The 15,476-nt window shown below is 34.9% G+C and overlaps 3 protein-coding genes across 3 annotated transcripts; 2 read left to right on the top strand and 1 right to left on the bottom strand.

The window, feature by feature from the left end:
- The first annotated feature begins 744 nt into the window (after positions 1 to 744).
- C8Q69DRAFT_48500 (phosphatase 2C-like domain-containing protein) lies at positions 745 to 2,781 on the top strand. Its single transcript, XM_028631800.1, has 2 exons — positions 745 to 2,159; positions 2,228 to 2,781. Exons 1-2 carry the CDS (start codon positions 894 to 896, stop codon positions 2,684 to 2,686), a joined length of 1,725 nt encoding a protein of 574 aa, XP_028489772.1. The 5' UTR covers positions 745 to 893; the 3' UTR covers positions 2,687 to 2,781.
- A 546-nt stretch (positions 2,782 to 3,327) lies between these two features.
- On the bottom strand, positions 3,328 to 4,786 carry C8Q69DRAFT_48507 (transcriptional regulation of mitochondrial recombination-domain-containing protein). Its single transcript, XM_028631809.1, has 2 exons — positions 4,329 to 4,786; positions 3,328 to 4,254 (listed from the first exon to the last, which is right to left on the bottom strand). The coding sequence occupies exons 1-2, from the start codon at positions 4,605 to 4,607 to the stop codon at positions 3,499 to 3,501; spliced, it is 1,035 nt and encodes a 344-aa protein (XP_028489771.1). The 5' UTR covers positions 4,608 to 4,786; the 3' UTR covers positions 3,328 to 3,498.
- C8Q69DRAFT_453765 (putative UV radiation resistance protein) lies at positions 4,753 to 7,121 on the top strand. The gene is made up of 2 exons (XM_028629651.1): positions 4,753 to 5,100; positions 5,177 to 7,121. Exons 1-2 carry the CDS (start codon positions 5,020 to 5,022, stop codon positions 6,974 to 6,976), a joined length of 1,881 nt encoding a protein of 626 aa, XP_028489770.1. The 5' UTR covers positions 4,753 to 5,019; the 3' UTR covers positions 6,977 to 7,121.
- Positions 7,122 to 15,476: the final 8,355 nt, after the last annotated feature.

The following is a 15,476-nucleotide window of genomic DNA, read 5'->3' as shown; positions in this document are numbered from 1 at the left end:
TACTTTAGTCCTGGCCTTTTCTTGGCTCCGGGCTCCTCCCCGCCGCGTTCGACCCTCAGGAGGCTCTCAACGTGCTGCGACGGGCGTCACTTGCACCGCCCACCCCGATACTCGGGTTGCCCAGATCGATAGTGCCTCTCCACGTCTCCTCTCGTCCATAATACCATAATCATAGTCAACTATCCGCCCTGTTCTTCATCTGCCAGGGGTTTGGGTTTCCTTCTTGTCTGAACTTCTCCCACCCTCCCACCTCTCCTGAACCTTGGCCTCCGCGCTGCGCTGTTCTGCCCGTGGAATCCGGATTGTAATAATACGGAGTACTTAACTTACGCCTCGCAAGACCTGGCGCTGTGGGAGTCTTCCTGAACCGGCCAGACCAGACCCAACCTGCTATCACCACCATCGAACGCACTTATCTCCCTCTCCCGTCTTCCATATACTACCTAGTATAGTACTCGATTCTAAAGGTACGTTCTCTTTCCGCTCCCACCGGCCGGAGGCTGCCGGCCCGCGAAACGAAAGCTGTACGCCCTGTCCCTACACGGACGCTGCTCGACGTGATCATCCGGCTTCCGGACAATGCCAGCGTATCCTTTGAAGCTACAGACCCCTTGACCATTCTGAACGTCGAATTGTCGGTTGACACCATTTACAATAGTCTTATAGCCGCTTTCGTCCCTCGACTTTGTCTACACGGCGTCTCGTTACTATAGCCACGGAGCGAGCCCCAGCTCCAACAGCTACTGAAATCCAATCATTCCCGTTCCCCCGGTTCAGCCGGTTCGACGCTACTCTTCACATTACCTCGTGTCTATCCCGGTTGTCGGACAACAATCAAGCTGGCAGGGACTAAACGGAGGAGTTTCTCTACTCAGGGCGGGTTCCTGAACAGAATGTTCGGTGGCTCATCGAGCCCGCCCAAAGACAAACCTGATTCATTCGGAACCAGTCCGACTAGCCCTGGTTCCCTGACCATCAACACCGAAGACACGAGCGCTGGACGCGAGAGGAGGAACCCGTTTGCGAGAAAGAACAGCGAAGAGCAGAGCGCGGACGCAGACAAGAAGCGCAGGAGTAGCGTGGCAAAGGCAGCATCGTTCTTCAGCAACGCCAAGAACTCGTTACACCTGTACAGCTCACGCGACCAGGCGAACGCCGTAGCTCAGTCTCCTCAGACCCCTCTACAGAAGCTGGGGAAGATGGACCCCGCACTAAGCGTCCCGCAGGGTCCGCTGAATAACTCAGCTGGAGAGTCGTTGCCAACAGCGCGGTCCTCATTCCGAGTCGGAGTCACGGAAGATCGAAATCGAAAATGTCGGAGAACAATGGAGGATACGCACGCGTATCTGTACAACTTCCTGGGGACGCCAGCTCCCTCCGGTCAGCTGGAGGCTTCTTCTCTCAACAGCAAGGATTCCCCCGATTCTGCGGACAACCCAACCGATTCGGATGAATCAACGCATGTCGTCGAGACGGACAATGGGTACTTCGCTATCTTCGATGGTCACGCAGGAACATTCGCGGCAGAATGGTGCGGGAAGAAGCTACATCTGATCCTTGAAGACATAATGCGGAAAAACCCAAACACTCCCGTGCCCGAGCTTCTTGATCAGACGTTTACTAGCGTCGATCAGCAGTTGGAAAAACTACCGTTGAAAAATAGCGGATGTACTGCTGTAGCCGCAGTTCTGAGATGGGAGGATCGAATCCCGAGCTCTCAGTCTGCAACTGGCTCTACCGCGATAGCGGCGGCTGTTTCTGGCTCCAATAGATCCGATGGAGAAACAGACAACGCAGAGACTCCGACGCAGGCGACCTCGAATGCTAGCTCGAACGCGCTTCTGTCCAAGATGCAGGAGAATGCCACTCGCCAGCGCGTCCTTTATACAGCTAATGTCGGTGATGCACGCATAGTCTTGTGCCGGAACGGCAAGGCTCTTCGCTTATCTTATGACCATAAGGGCAGTGATGAAAACGAAGGGAAACGGATCGCCAACGCGGGCGGTCTGATACTTAATAACCGAGTCAACGGCGTCCTAGCCGTGACGAGGGCGCTTGGTGATGCCTACTTGAAAGATCTCGTCACCGGTCATCCATACACTACAGAAACAGTCATCCAGCCGGATGTGGATGAATTTCTAATATTGGCATGCGATGGTGTAAGTCTCATCAGTTACTCAAACCTCACTGGCCAACTAGGACTATCGATGCTGATCAATATATGTAGCTTTGGGATGTCTGTAGCGATCAGGAAGCTGTCGATCTCATTCGCAACGTCCAAGATCCACAGGAGGCCTCCAGGATCCTCGTTGACCATGCGCTCTCACGCTTTAGTACGGACAACCTTTCGTGTATGGTCATACGCTTTGATCCGGCTCGTGTTAAAGACGTGGTCGAGCGGCGGATCGAACCAATTGGTGTACAGGGCGATCCCTCCACGCTGAAGAAGGGCGGAATCAGCGAGGCCGACAAGATTGTCGAGGGAGTCAGAAAGAGTATAGCCAAGGCCGATATGGGAGGTGTGGATCCGAGTCTCAATGATAAGCTTAAGGAAGAAGCTGTCAAACAATCTTCGAACGAAGAACTTGGCCCCGAGTTGGCCGCGATCACAGAAGGACCCGATATTGAAGAGCTGGACGTGGAGAACAAGGCCAAAATAAATGACGATAACGACAAGAACTCCTAGTTCTTTCTATCCCTGGAGGGACCAGCAACTTATATTTCAAATGACAATAGAGATCCTTTGATTTACTTTGTAACTTGAGTATGACCGGGGCAGGTGGGCGGTGTTTACTTAGGCGACTTTTGATTTACTTCTCTTTCCACGCGTCAAAGCGCATCCATTGATCAGACACGAGCCAAGACAAACTCTGACATGGATATTTATTCCCCTTTCCGACTCGGTTCGATGGTCTTTTTTTCTTTTTCTTTTTCCTCTTGTTCTTGCTCCCTGTTCTATGGACGAGCCAGTCCCGTTATGTCCGTCTCCAGCTCAGTTATTCGCAGCGCTATCACATCATGGCTCTTTTGCTCTTCAAAGCCTTCCTGCTGGCCTGTTGCTGCAGCATTGTTGAACTCTATCCAATTTTTATTTACCAGTTTCCAATCGGACTTATGTACGGTATATCATGGTCGCCTTTTTTTTCTTCTTCCGTGATTTACCCTCCTTAACCATAAGCTCAATATTCAAATACCAGGAAAATGGGTAAAGTGCTTCTTTTCCGAGTAAATTTGAATGAATTGGGTTTTGTCATTTCTAAAGTCGACACGTAAGGACGTCTAGATGTACAAGTTGTATAAAATGCAGATTGGAATACAGGTTCAGAAAAAGGAATATGGAAGCGGGGTTGCCTAAACTCCGGTTTTCTTTTTTGATCCGCCAGAAAGGGGTGCGAGAAAGAGGATATGGCATTATAGGAGTAGACGCGTGCCAGGTTCATCTCAGCTGTGCGTTTCACGGAACAGCGTGAGATCATTTAAATGAAAAAATGTAGGCATTTATGCCTGCTTCTTCTCCTCAAAAGCGTGATCGGCCAGCACGTCCAGGTCGAACAGCTTCTGTCCGGGAATAACATGCTGACGGGTGAGCTCCAGCTCGCCGTGTCTGACTCTCTCCGGCCATGATTCGGCGTATCGTGCATCCTGGAGATCGTACCAGAGAACCTTGACCTCATCGTTCTGCACGTCGTATTCCGTGTTGCCGTGGGGTTCCTGGATCTTGTACTCGACCTCGGGGGTGCTGATGGCCTTTTCGAAGTTCGCAATCAGCTGGGCGTGCTTCTCAGCCAGCTCATTCTCCTGCTCGCGGGCAGCGCGACGGCGCTGTCTCGCCGTCCGCGTGAGATAACCTCTCTTTCCATCTGCGAAACCGTTCTTGAGTTCCTCCTCCTGAATGGCGAGAACCGCAGCCAGATCTGCGACACTGGTGGCCTTCTGGTCCATCAGGACACGGGCACGCTGCTTCTTGTCCATCAACCAACCAAGCTTGCCCTGGTATTCCTCGTCAAACTTCTTGGCCTCGTTAGGATCGCGCGGTCGCTTCTGCTGGAGAAATTCCTCCGTGATCGTGATCATCTCCCTCGGCGGGGCCAATTGGCGCTGCATGGAGAATTCGCGAAGAAGGTGGTAGGCTCGCAGACCGACCTTCTTCTCGTTGAAATGTGCGGAGAAATAGGGAACCCACATGTCTTTTCGGAGGGTCGCGGGAACGGTCTTCTTGCCATGGTATACGAGCTGGGAGAGAACACTGTTCTTCTATTGATGGGAGATGTTGATTAGTAAATCGGATCCGATGTATATCTCGTCAGTGTTAACAGTCGAAGACCTACCTCCAGATATCGGGTCAAGGAATAGACCACTTGGTTGGTACGGATGTTGTTGTACACGAAAATGTTCTTTCCGTGAGTGAGGGCATTCAGAGCCTTCCGTAGCCGTGCCCCTTCTTGCCATTGAAATGTCTTGAAAGCATTCGAACTCTGTTCTCTCGGCTTCCCTTGGATGATACTGCCATTCTCAATAGGTGGTCGTCGGACGATATTCCAGGTTCCGATCTTTGTCGGATCCAGGATCTTTTGGATCGGTCTCTGGATCGGCTGTGCGGAGGCCATTGCGGCCTGTGATATCGGTGCGCTGCACTTATTCCCTCCTCTGCAGAGATATCCCTTATTGCATCGCAGGCCCACAAGTGAAGAGACGGAGGCGGTCGTTGGGAGTTGGAGTAAGTGGACAAAGTGCCGCAGATGGATACTTAAATGGACGAAGTTGGGATGCGAAGCTCGGATCAATTTTTGACGGAGCTCGAACGTTGTCCCAATCGGGGCGTCCGCTGGTCTCTCCGCGTCAACTTGAACCCCCAAAGGCGGCTTATGAAGACTACTGGTGTCAACTCCGCGCAACAACGGGCGTCCTCTATCCTCATGATAATAATATTAAATTGATCGCCATATTCTTATATAATTCTGGGCCCATCGCCCCCTCAAATGATGACTGGTGTCGCGGACGACGGGCAGTAGGATCGCTATGTCGTCTACAAGAGACAACCCGGACAGTTCCAACGACGTCGCGGGCAGTCAGCGCCAGCGGCCATGGCTCTTCCCATCGGTACAGCTTGCTTCCTGATTATCTATTATCTATTATATTGATAGAACGTACGCCTAATAATGGACTGTTGCCCTAGAATCGCAGACTGCGACACTTGCAGGGGGTCTCGGTTCGTAATCTCGTCATCGACCCCCCATCCAACCGGTCTCGTGGGAAGACAATTGACGACGATGACATCCCGAACACCCTACAGTCGCCGGCGAAAGCAATGGCCAAAGCGGAAAGCCGCTCATTGCAGCATTCGCGCTCCTTTACGGACCTGAAGAACCCTGTCAAACTGCCTGGCAATGATGCTGAAGATCCGCGGCATGAATCCCGGCGCAGTCGAAGACGAAGTACCCTCCCCTGGAGTGGCGATAATGCCGAGGTTAGACAGATAAAACTCGGGGATATCATGCAGAGCAGGATGGCAGATACGTGGTTTTCGATCCATTGCGACAATGTCGAAGGCCCGGTGTATATCAGCGAGGTGATTGAGAAAGCGACGAATCCAAGCTTTCAGTCTTTCGATCTAAACACCTGCGGACCACTTGTCTCGCGATTGGATGAGATGACATTAAAGCTCTGGGCGAAAACGGCTGCGATGCGTGAATATACATTGCTGGTCGAGCTACAGCTGAGTCTCCGGTCTCTTCAATTCGTGGGGAAATCGCTGGACAGCTTTCACCAGCCTCTCCCGCCCAATTCGATTCTCTTCCACTTTGCCGACGGGGTGTATACGAATTTAACAGATCTTCCTCCCGTCCAAGGGCCTGGAACCTCCAAGGTGTCGGAATGGCATCAGAAAAGTGCCCACCCGACATCCTCCTATGATGCATTGATGCGCTTGGCGAACCTGGACGACTGTATTCAGGATGCGCTGGCGACAAGGGAGAAGCTAGAGGCGCAGATCAACACGATCCTCGAGAAGAACCAGCATGCAATCTCTTCCCTTAGCAAGGCTTCACAAGCGCAAGACCACCTTTCCTTCACGAAACGCGCCGTCGCAGCTGAGAAGAAGCAGCTCCGTGGTTCCACCAAACGCAAAGAAGAATTAGTAGCTAGTATAAAGGCGAGGAGAGAGGCAATGGTTGTTGGCCGTGAGAGCCAGGATAGGACACGCAGCCATCTCCCTGATGCCCAAGTGAAACTCGCATCAAGTGCAAGTCTGCTGGAGAAGAACACAGAAGAATCCAAGGGCCAAATACGCCGTATCTGTGAAGATCTTCTTTCAGTCTATCCAATCGAGCCTATTCCGGGAAAGCCACTCGCTTTTACCATTGCTGGCCTCGCGTTGCCCAATTCATCCTTTGGGGATATAGACCGGGAGTCGGTCGCCGCGGCTCTCGGATTCACGGCTCATTTGGTATTTCTTCTGTCGTTCTATCTATCTACTCCTATTCCCTATCCCCTCAAGCCCTATTCCTCAGCGTCGATTATTCACGACCCCGTGTCGGTTGCTCTCCCACAGCGGACTTTCCCCCTCTATCCGGTGAACGTTCACTATCGGTTCGAGTACGGTGTCTTCCTCCTCAACAAGGATATCGAGTTCCTTATGACGGCCCGTGGACTACGGCCACTCGACATTCGCCATACTTTGCCCAATCTGAAATATCTGCTCTACGTGCTCACTGCAGGGGGCGCTGAAATACCGCTTCGCAAAGCGGGAGGGGTTCGTGGTCTGCTGCTGGGCCGAGTCACTCCCAATCTCTCGCGCAGAGACAGTGAGGATAGTGTTACCAGCGGTGAATGGATCAATCCGCGGAAGTTCCCTGATGCCGGCACGAAGATGAATGGGGTTGGTGATAAAACCAAGGGGAAGAGGGCATCGACCTTTGCAGATGTTTCTGCCACATCGCCTGGCCCCAATGCTCATCCTCTGCGAACGGGCGCCTAGAGCTGCATTTCTTCAAAGCTAGATGTTGGACTAGTGTACGATAGCGATAGCATAGCTCCGTTCAACTTGGTAGAATTGTACAGTATCTTGGATCAAGCATGCCCTATAGAACGTAAGGCCGCTATATGCGATGATAGTTCAAGCCTCTCTTCGTCTAAGTTATCCTATTTGCGATATTTCCCTCTCTGTGAACATGCATTGACCATTGTATAATGGATCTTACTCGCGCGAACCAATTCCTGGGGTATCCACGTGGGCAAAGTCCAAGCTTCCCTAGACTTGGCAGGAAACACAAGATATCCAAGGAAAAGAGCCATATTATCCCCAGGATCATATATATACATAGGCGATCCCTTTAAAATGTATACTTTAATATCTGTTCTACTGCTGCTATTCTGTATTGCTTATTAGTTTTAGTCTAACCATCTTCTATTCTAGATGCTTCCTGTAGTTACATATAGGCTCCTATATTTTATTAAAACTACTTTTTTATCTAAACTTTTTATACTATCTTTAGCAATATATACTAAATATTACCTCTATCTTTATCTTTCTATCCCTATTATATATATTATTCCTCTAATCTTTTATAACTATATATTTTATATCTTTATTTAATATTATTAATAGCTTCTTTTAAGTGCTATATATTATTTATTACTATAAGTATAATTTATTACTTTCCTTATTTATAGAAATTAGATATTAACTATTATTTTAATATCTAAATTGCTTTATAAATATATATATATCTTATTTTAAATATAGTAAATATTTTATCTATAAAATCTATCTCTATTTTTATTTTATAATATTATAATCCTTTAGAATTTATTATAATATTAAATTATTTTAGACTGGTTATATAGGTAGTTCAGTTCGGTTCGGGGAAGGGTTAAACCGCCCATAGCAGGTTTTAATTCAGGGCAGGAAAACCATACCTAAACTAAACCGTATTCTGGCAGTTCAGTTTAAAACCAAAAAAACCAAAATATTCGCTAAGACCGGGCGCTAAACTAACTTAAGTTAGATTTTTCTTAAACAGTTCGGTTTAAATAGTTTATACAGTTTACAGTGTTAAAGGTATTAATATTCTATATTATTTTATATTATTATTAAATTTATATCCTTTTAAATCTATAGCTAAAAAATAGTTTAAATATAATATTATTATATTAAATCTAAAAATATAAAGATAGTCTTTTAAAATATTATTAAATATTAATATAAACTTTAAAATAATTATTATAGAAATATATATATATATTTATAAACTATAGTGCTAATAGAGTACTATTAAACAATATATATAATTTATTATAAAAGCTAAAGTTATTAAACTAAAGAATAGATTTTATTTACTATTATTATTCTTAATAAAAAGTAATTTCTAGATTATTCTTTTAATAAATTAATAATAAAATCTATATATAATTAGTAAGTTATAACTTCTATAGAAAATATATAAATTCTATATACTTATAAAGCTTACTAAAATTCTAACTTAAGTTTAAACTACTAAGATTATATTATTCTTATAGCTATTTCTTTTTTATCTAAATATAGTTTTTAAGTTAAATATTATTCTCTTATAATAGATAATCCCCTAATTAAGCTATTTAATATAGCTATTCTATTATAAATTGCAGACACTTATTTTACCCTAATTTAGCTCTATTAATATAATACTATAATAATAAAACTAAGGTTTTTTTTCTTACCAATTTTAAAAAATAATTCTGTGCTAAAAAAAAAAATTAATATAGTTATTTTTAGCCAGGATCTCATAGATTATAATCTTAAATTACAAGATACTTTCCCTTACTATTTAAGAAAGCAATTAAAATAATCCCCTAAATATACCAGAATTATTTATCCTAAATTAAATTAGCTATCTATATTTTTATTAATATATTAAATATAACAAGCTAAGTTACTTAATACTTTTTTACAGTAGACTATAAGTAGAAATATATATCTTACATATTAATATCGGGCAATAAAATTTGCCAATTTGCCTTTTAAATAATATTAAAAAAAAAAAAGGTAAAAATAAATATAAGAATATCCCTTAATCTTATTAAGCCAAATAAAAAATATAGCAATTTTAGATAAAATAGCTTCAGGATTAATAAAGATATTCTTAAGAATAATCAGATTAATCTTAATAATAACTATTATAACCCAGGGCTAATATCTTTCTTTTTTAAAGGCAAATTAAATAAGATAGTTTTAAAAAAGAAATATTAAGATTTTATAAAACAATAATTAAAAAAAATTATAAGTTATTTATTATTATAGTAGCTCTAGATATAAAGGGCGGTTTAAATAGATAATCTAAGCCAGAAAAGAGCATTTTAACTTAAGTTAAAATATACTAGAAGGTTATACTTAAAATATTTAGCGCTACTTTAGCTATATTACTAAATAAACTAACTATTATCTATATATAACTTAGCCTATAGAGGAATAAGATAAATAATAAGTATTATATACTGATCTTTTAATTAAATATATCTAACTAAAACCTAAGAATTTAAAGCACCTTTAAAATACTACTATAAGCCACTAAAAAAGAAATATAAGCAATAAGTTATTACAAGATATTACTAATAATAAAGATAATAACAAATTAAATATATAATAGACCCACTTATAATTTAACTTAAATTAGAATTTATAAGTTTAGTCTCTAAAAAATAGGCAAGGCTTACTTATTTAATTAGCAGCAATCTTACTAATAATAGTTAACTAAAGTAATAATAAAATAATTAATAAGAGAGCCTAAGGAGTCTCTAATATTATATACCTATATATATACAATTTCCTAATTAGATATAATCTATATTAGGAGTATATATATTATATTATTTTTTCTTTTACTATATTTACTTCTTTTACTAAATATATTCTTTAATAAAAAAAATAAATTCTAACCTGGTTAGAATTTAATTGAGGAACTCTAGGTAAAGAATAGCACACAGACTAAATAATAATCTAATTTAAGTTAGATTATTTTTAAGGATATAAGGGAAGATTATTATATATTACTATAAATTATTAACCCTATTATAATTAAAATTCTAACTTAAGTTAAAGGCTCTATAACTTTATCTATTAGAAAGACAGTATAAATAATAAAAATACCTATTAAATAATAAGACAAACTCTCTAAGATTTTAATATAAAAAATCTAGCTAAAAGTATTAATAAAAAAGACCTAAGGCTTATAATTATAATAATTCTATAGAACCCTATTTAGATTTTAAGCCTATTTAGATTAATATATTATATAGGCTAAAGGCCTATATAGCTAAGGCTAGAGTCTTCTTAATAATAAGAGATAATATAATCTACACAAAGCTTAAGAATAAATATCTAAGAATATTATATATAGATATAAGGAAGCTTAAAATATCTTAGAAAGATATAGAACACAATTAAAATATTAATACTAACTATATTAAAAACCTAAAAAATAAGTTCTATACTAGCATATAAAGATTTAATATTAATATATAAATAAAAGCGACCCTAAGCGCTAAGGACTTTAATCTAGTATTGCAAGCATATATAACAAAACTACTAAAACTAGTAGATATTAACAATATTTATAATCTCTTAAAACAGCAGTAGAATAAAGATAGCAACTTTTTTATCTATCTAAAGAAATAGCTAAAAGGGCTTATATTACTAATATTATAAGCTAGGCAATATTATTATATAGCTCTTCTAGAGCTGCTAACTAAGCAGAAAAAAACAGCTACCGCTAAAGCTATTAATTATAAAGGAAAGATAATTAAAAGACTATAGGCCGATATATATCTCTATTTTAACTTAAGTTAGAATTTAGCTAATTAATCCACAGGCATATCTCTAGGCTATTAACCTCTATAATAAGGCAATATTATCAGAAATTCTTACAGTATTATAATCCAATTATAAAAATATTACTTATATTAATACTAATAAAGAGCATATATTCTTACTTATTAAAGAGTAAAAGAAGAAATCTATAAATTAATATAAAGAACTACTAAAGAACTATAAAAAGTTTAAAAATTAAACACACCCTATTATTAATATATTATTTAACTATATAGCTTATATTATAGCCCCTCTATATAATAATATTTAATTATAATATTTATAGGAGTATTTATAGACAACTTATAATTACTCTTATTAGAACTATATATTAAGAGAAATAATTATAAATATAAAGCTAAATTAAATATATTCAGGGATTTAATTTTAATTTTAATTTTCTAACTTAAATTAGATCTAGATTATAAAGTTTAAGAAGTTTTTTAGCTTTACTAAGATAATCTTTATAAATAAATAAAGCAAAATAATATTAGCAGAAGATTAGAGACTAATTACTAAGTATTATTATAGCGCGAGTAATTATATCTTATATATATTATTCTTTCCTTTGCGGGCAGATTATAAAAATAATAAACTTAAACTATCTCTAGATTACAGGTAGTTTAATAAATAATTATTATCTTACTTAAAGATTCTTATGCTATCTCTTAAAAACCCTATTTAATAACTATCTTTTCTTATAGCCCTACTAAATAAAGTATATATATAAATATAGAAGAATATTTTAGAAAATAGAGAACTTAAGTTCCCCTTATAATAAGTTTTAACTTAAGTTAGATATAAAAATTAATTACAAACTAATTATTATAAAAGCTTATAGATTAATCTTAATAATAAAATTAGTCTTCTATTAAAATCTATACTAAAATATATTATATTCTAATATAATCTAGAATAGCAATATCCTGCTATAGCCTCTAAATATCTCTAAGAATTCTAGTAAACAAATAAACTTTAATATTCTCTCTTTTATAAGTCCGATAATATATATGCTATTAAGGGCTTTATAAAAAAACTCGCTAATAAGCTTTATAAGGACTCCCTATAAACTTAAGCAGATCTAAAGCATTATATAATAACTTTACTTAACTATAATTAGAATTAATACTAATATCTTTTAGCTGCTAGAACTATATAACAATCTCTATTTTTAAGATATTAAAGAATAAGATAGTTATAACTAATAATATATATATCTTTCCTATTTTAAACAGCGCTATTAAGCCTATATCCTCTATATAACTTCTAAAACAGTCCTACTTAACTTTAAGAGCATTATAAATTAATTTAACAATAAGAGCAAGATTATAAGTCTAGACTATTCTAACTTAAATTAAAACTAATATAATATAGGACAAATAACTTTCTATCTTTATTACCTTTAGCAATATTATATAGCAAGCCTAATTTCAATATAATAATATAATAAAGAATCTAAAAATCCTAAAAATTAACTAGTATAAGGATAATTTAAAGACCTAATTTAATATTACTAGGGCTCTATAGATATACTAATCTATTAAGAAAAGCATAATTTATATTATAAAGCTTAGCTTCTCTAAGACTAATAATTACAAGAAAGATTCTAAGGATTTTATTAAGACTAAGATATATATACTACTAATCTAACTTAAGTTAGAAATTAACCTGATTTAGAAGGAATAGTATTAGTGCTTATAAACACTAAAAAAGATCGCCAATCTTTTAATTAAATAGGACTGGGCTCCAGATATAAATAATATAAATAAATATCTATAGCGCTTTATACTAGACTATAATCTTAAAATTAAGAATAAATATACTGCTTAGAAGAAGTCATATATACCTTTTTTAACTTTATTAAACTAACTACTAATAAATAAACGCCCTTATAATAATAATAAGGAACAACATAAGCTAAAAAATTAGAAATAGCTCTAAGCTATTACTTTTAATATCTTAAGAAAAAAATAAAAAATATTAAAAGATTCTATAGGTAAATAGATTAATATATCTATTCTAACTAAAATTAGAATAAGATTTAATTAAAATTCTAGATTAAGACACAGAGACTAATAAGGCAAATAATATGCCTTAAAAGAATAATACAGATAATAATAATAAAGATAAGTTATTTTTCTTATTAATTATATTATTAAATAGTTATAATAATATTATTATTATAAATATAGGAGCAGGGCTAAGTTTTTAATTTAAATTTAGATTTTTTAGTTTAGCTCTAGATAAGCTATCTTAATAGTATTTACTTAGTATATAAAAAACTAACTTAAGTTAGAAATAAAATAATCAGGTTTTTTTTAGACTAATAATACAATCTCTACTTCTAAATTAGATTATTTAAAAATGGTTTTCTTCTAGTAATAAGAACTTATATTATTTAAAAGCTTTATTTCTAACTTAAATTAAAGTAGATTTTATTAATAAAACAGAAATTAGTTTTTAAAGATTTAATTTAAGTTAATATAGCTATTGCTTCTTATTTCTATTTTAGAATAATAATTAAAGATAAAAGAGCGGGACTATAAAGATAAGGACTATAAAATAAAAAAAAAAAATAATATATCTTAATAATCTAAGCTAGCTTTATAATAACCTAAGATATAAATATATCTAAGCAGAAATCTAACTTAAGTTAAAATGCTATAGATATTATACCGCTGCTAATACTATTATTTTTAAATTTCTCCTCCTCCTTACTTTATTTTAATAGAGATATATTAGGATTACCGGGTCCTTTATTATAGTTTTAGAATTATATTATTTATACTCTTATAAAGACCTATAAAACTCCTTTATCTTTAAATACTAATATCTAGAATATAAATTTTAATTATAATCCTATTAAACAATATAAGCCCCAATCTAAAGCTAATACTCTTAACTTAACTAAACTTAAGATAATAAGATATAATTAAAAAAAGGCTATTATCTATTTAGCTCTTTTAAAACAGGTTTAGATTTTTAAATTTTAATAAAATAAAACAGAGTTTATAAAATAATAGTCTAAGTTTTAATAGGCAAAAATAAAGACTTAATTATATATATAGCAATATTATTAAGAAGTTACAAATAATATTTCTAGTATCCCTTATATATAATATTTATATTACTCTATATTTCTTCAATATTCTTATAAAGGAGGAAATAGTATTAGCTTAATAGCCGCCTATATAAAAAAAGCCATATACTAATCTAAAGATAAGACTTAAAAAAATAACAATATTTAAAATATATTAATTATAAAGGTAAGAACTAGATAATTAATATAGACTTTATTACTAATATTTTTTTTAAAAAACTTTTAATCCAATATATATACTAGATATATTATATAATTAGATCCTGTATTTTATTATAGAATATTGCTAATTATTTTAAATAGTTAAATATATTTAGTTCTGCTATATATTATATACAGCTGCTGGTAATTTACATCTAGAATTATCTAACTAATATCAGATTTAAGTATACCTTTTTAAATTCAAGGAGATTAATTATATTAAAATATTATTATATTTACCAGAGCAAGGAAAGATTTCTCTAGTATTAAATTATTAGACTAATTAAAGTTAATATTCTTTTTTTGCTATAACTGGGTATTTTATTAATATAAAATAAATATATAGGGAAGTACTCTTAGCCTTTAATTCTATTTATAAATTATATACTAGGAAAAACTTAGCTAAAATATTACTAAAAAATCTTTATTAATATAATTTATAATATTAGATTCTTACTATTACTATAGATAATACAAATAATAATATTACCCTAATAACAAAGCTAGATAAAAGCCTAAAGGATAAGCTTAAAACAAATTTATTATTAGAAGATTTCTAAGATATAATATTAAGTTAACTCATTTTAAATTGCTATTATATTCTATATTTAATATATATTTTATAACTTATAGTTAATACTTTACTAGATAAACTCTATATTAATACTCCTATTAATAATAGTATTAATTAGGATATAAAAAAAGATAAAGGCCTATTATATCCTTAGAGTATCCCAATATTATTAGAAAAGATATTCTTTATTTAACTTAAGTTAGATTAATACTAATAGATTTTTATATAGATTTACAAGATTACTAGATTTATTAATATAAGCCCTTAGCATTAGGAATATTTCTTAATATTATAATAATTAAGTACTAATTAGCTAAAATTATTACTTCTTAATTACCAGATATAATAGAATTCAATATATTTTATATTTATATATACCCTTAAACTATATATAGTAATTAGACGATTTATTATATTATAAGCTAATAAAGATATTTATTTTCTGATATTATCTCCTACTAAATAATATTAGGTTAAATATCTTATTAAGTTAATCTAGCTATTCTATAATCTTACTCTTACTATATTAAAGATAAACAGTCTATTAATTTATAGGGTTTTTAAAATCTATAATATTATCTTTAATTATCTTAATAACTATATAGAGCATTTAAAATTAAAAAGAGCTATATAAAAGATCTAACTCTAAAATATTTTATCTAAAACTTATAATAAGTTATAAACTTATTATACTAAAATATATAAATCTTAAGGATTTATATATATAATTATAACGATCTTTTACCCCAGCGCAAAAC

The sequence above is a fragment of the Paecilomyces variotii genome, assembly GCF_004022145.1.
Source record: "Paecilomyces variotii strain CBS 101075 chromosome Unknown C8Q69scaffold_1, whole genome shotgun sequence".
In the NCBI taxonomy this organism is placed as follows: Eukaryota; Fungi; Ascomycota; class Eurotiomycetes; order Eurotiales; family Thermoascaceae; genus Paecilomyces; species Paecilomyces variotii.
Note: the sequence above shows the minus strand (reverse complement) of the source record. Positions and strands in the feature narration are given on the sequence as shown.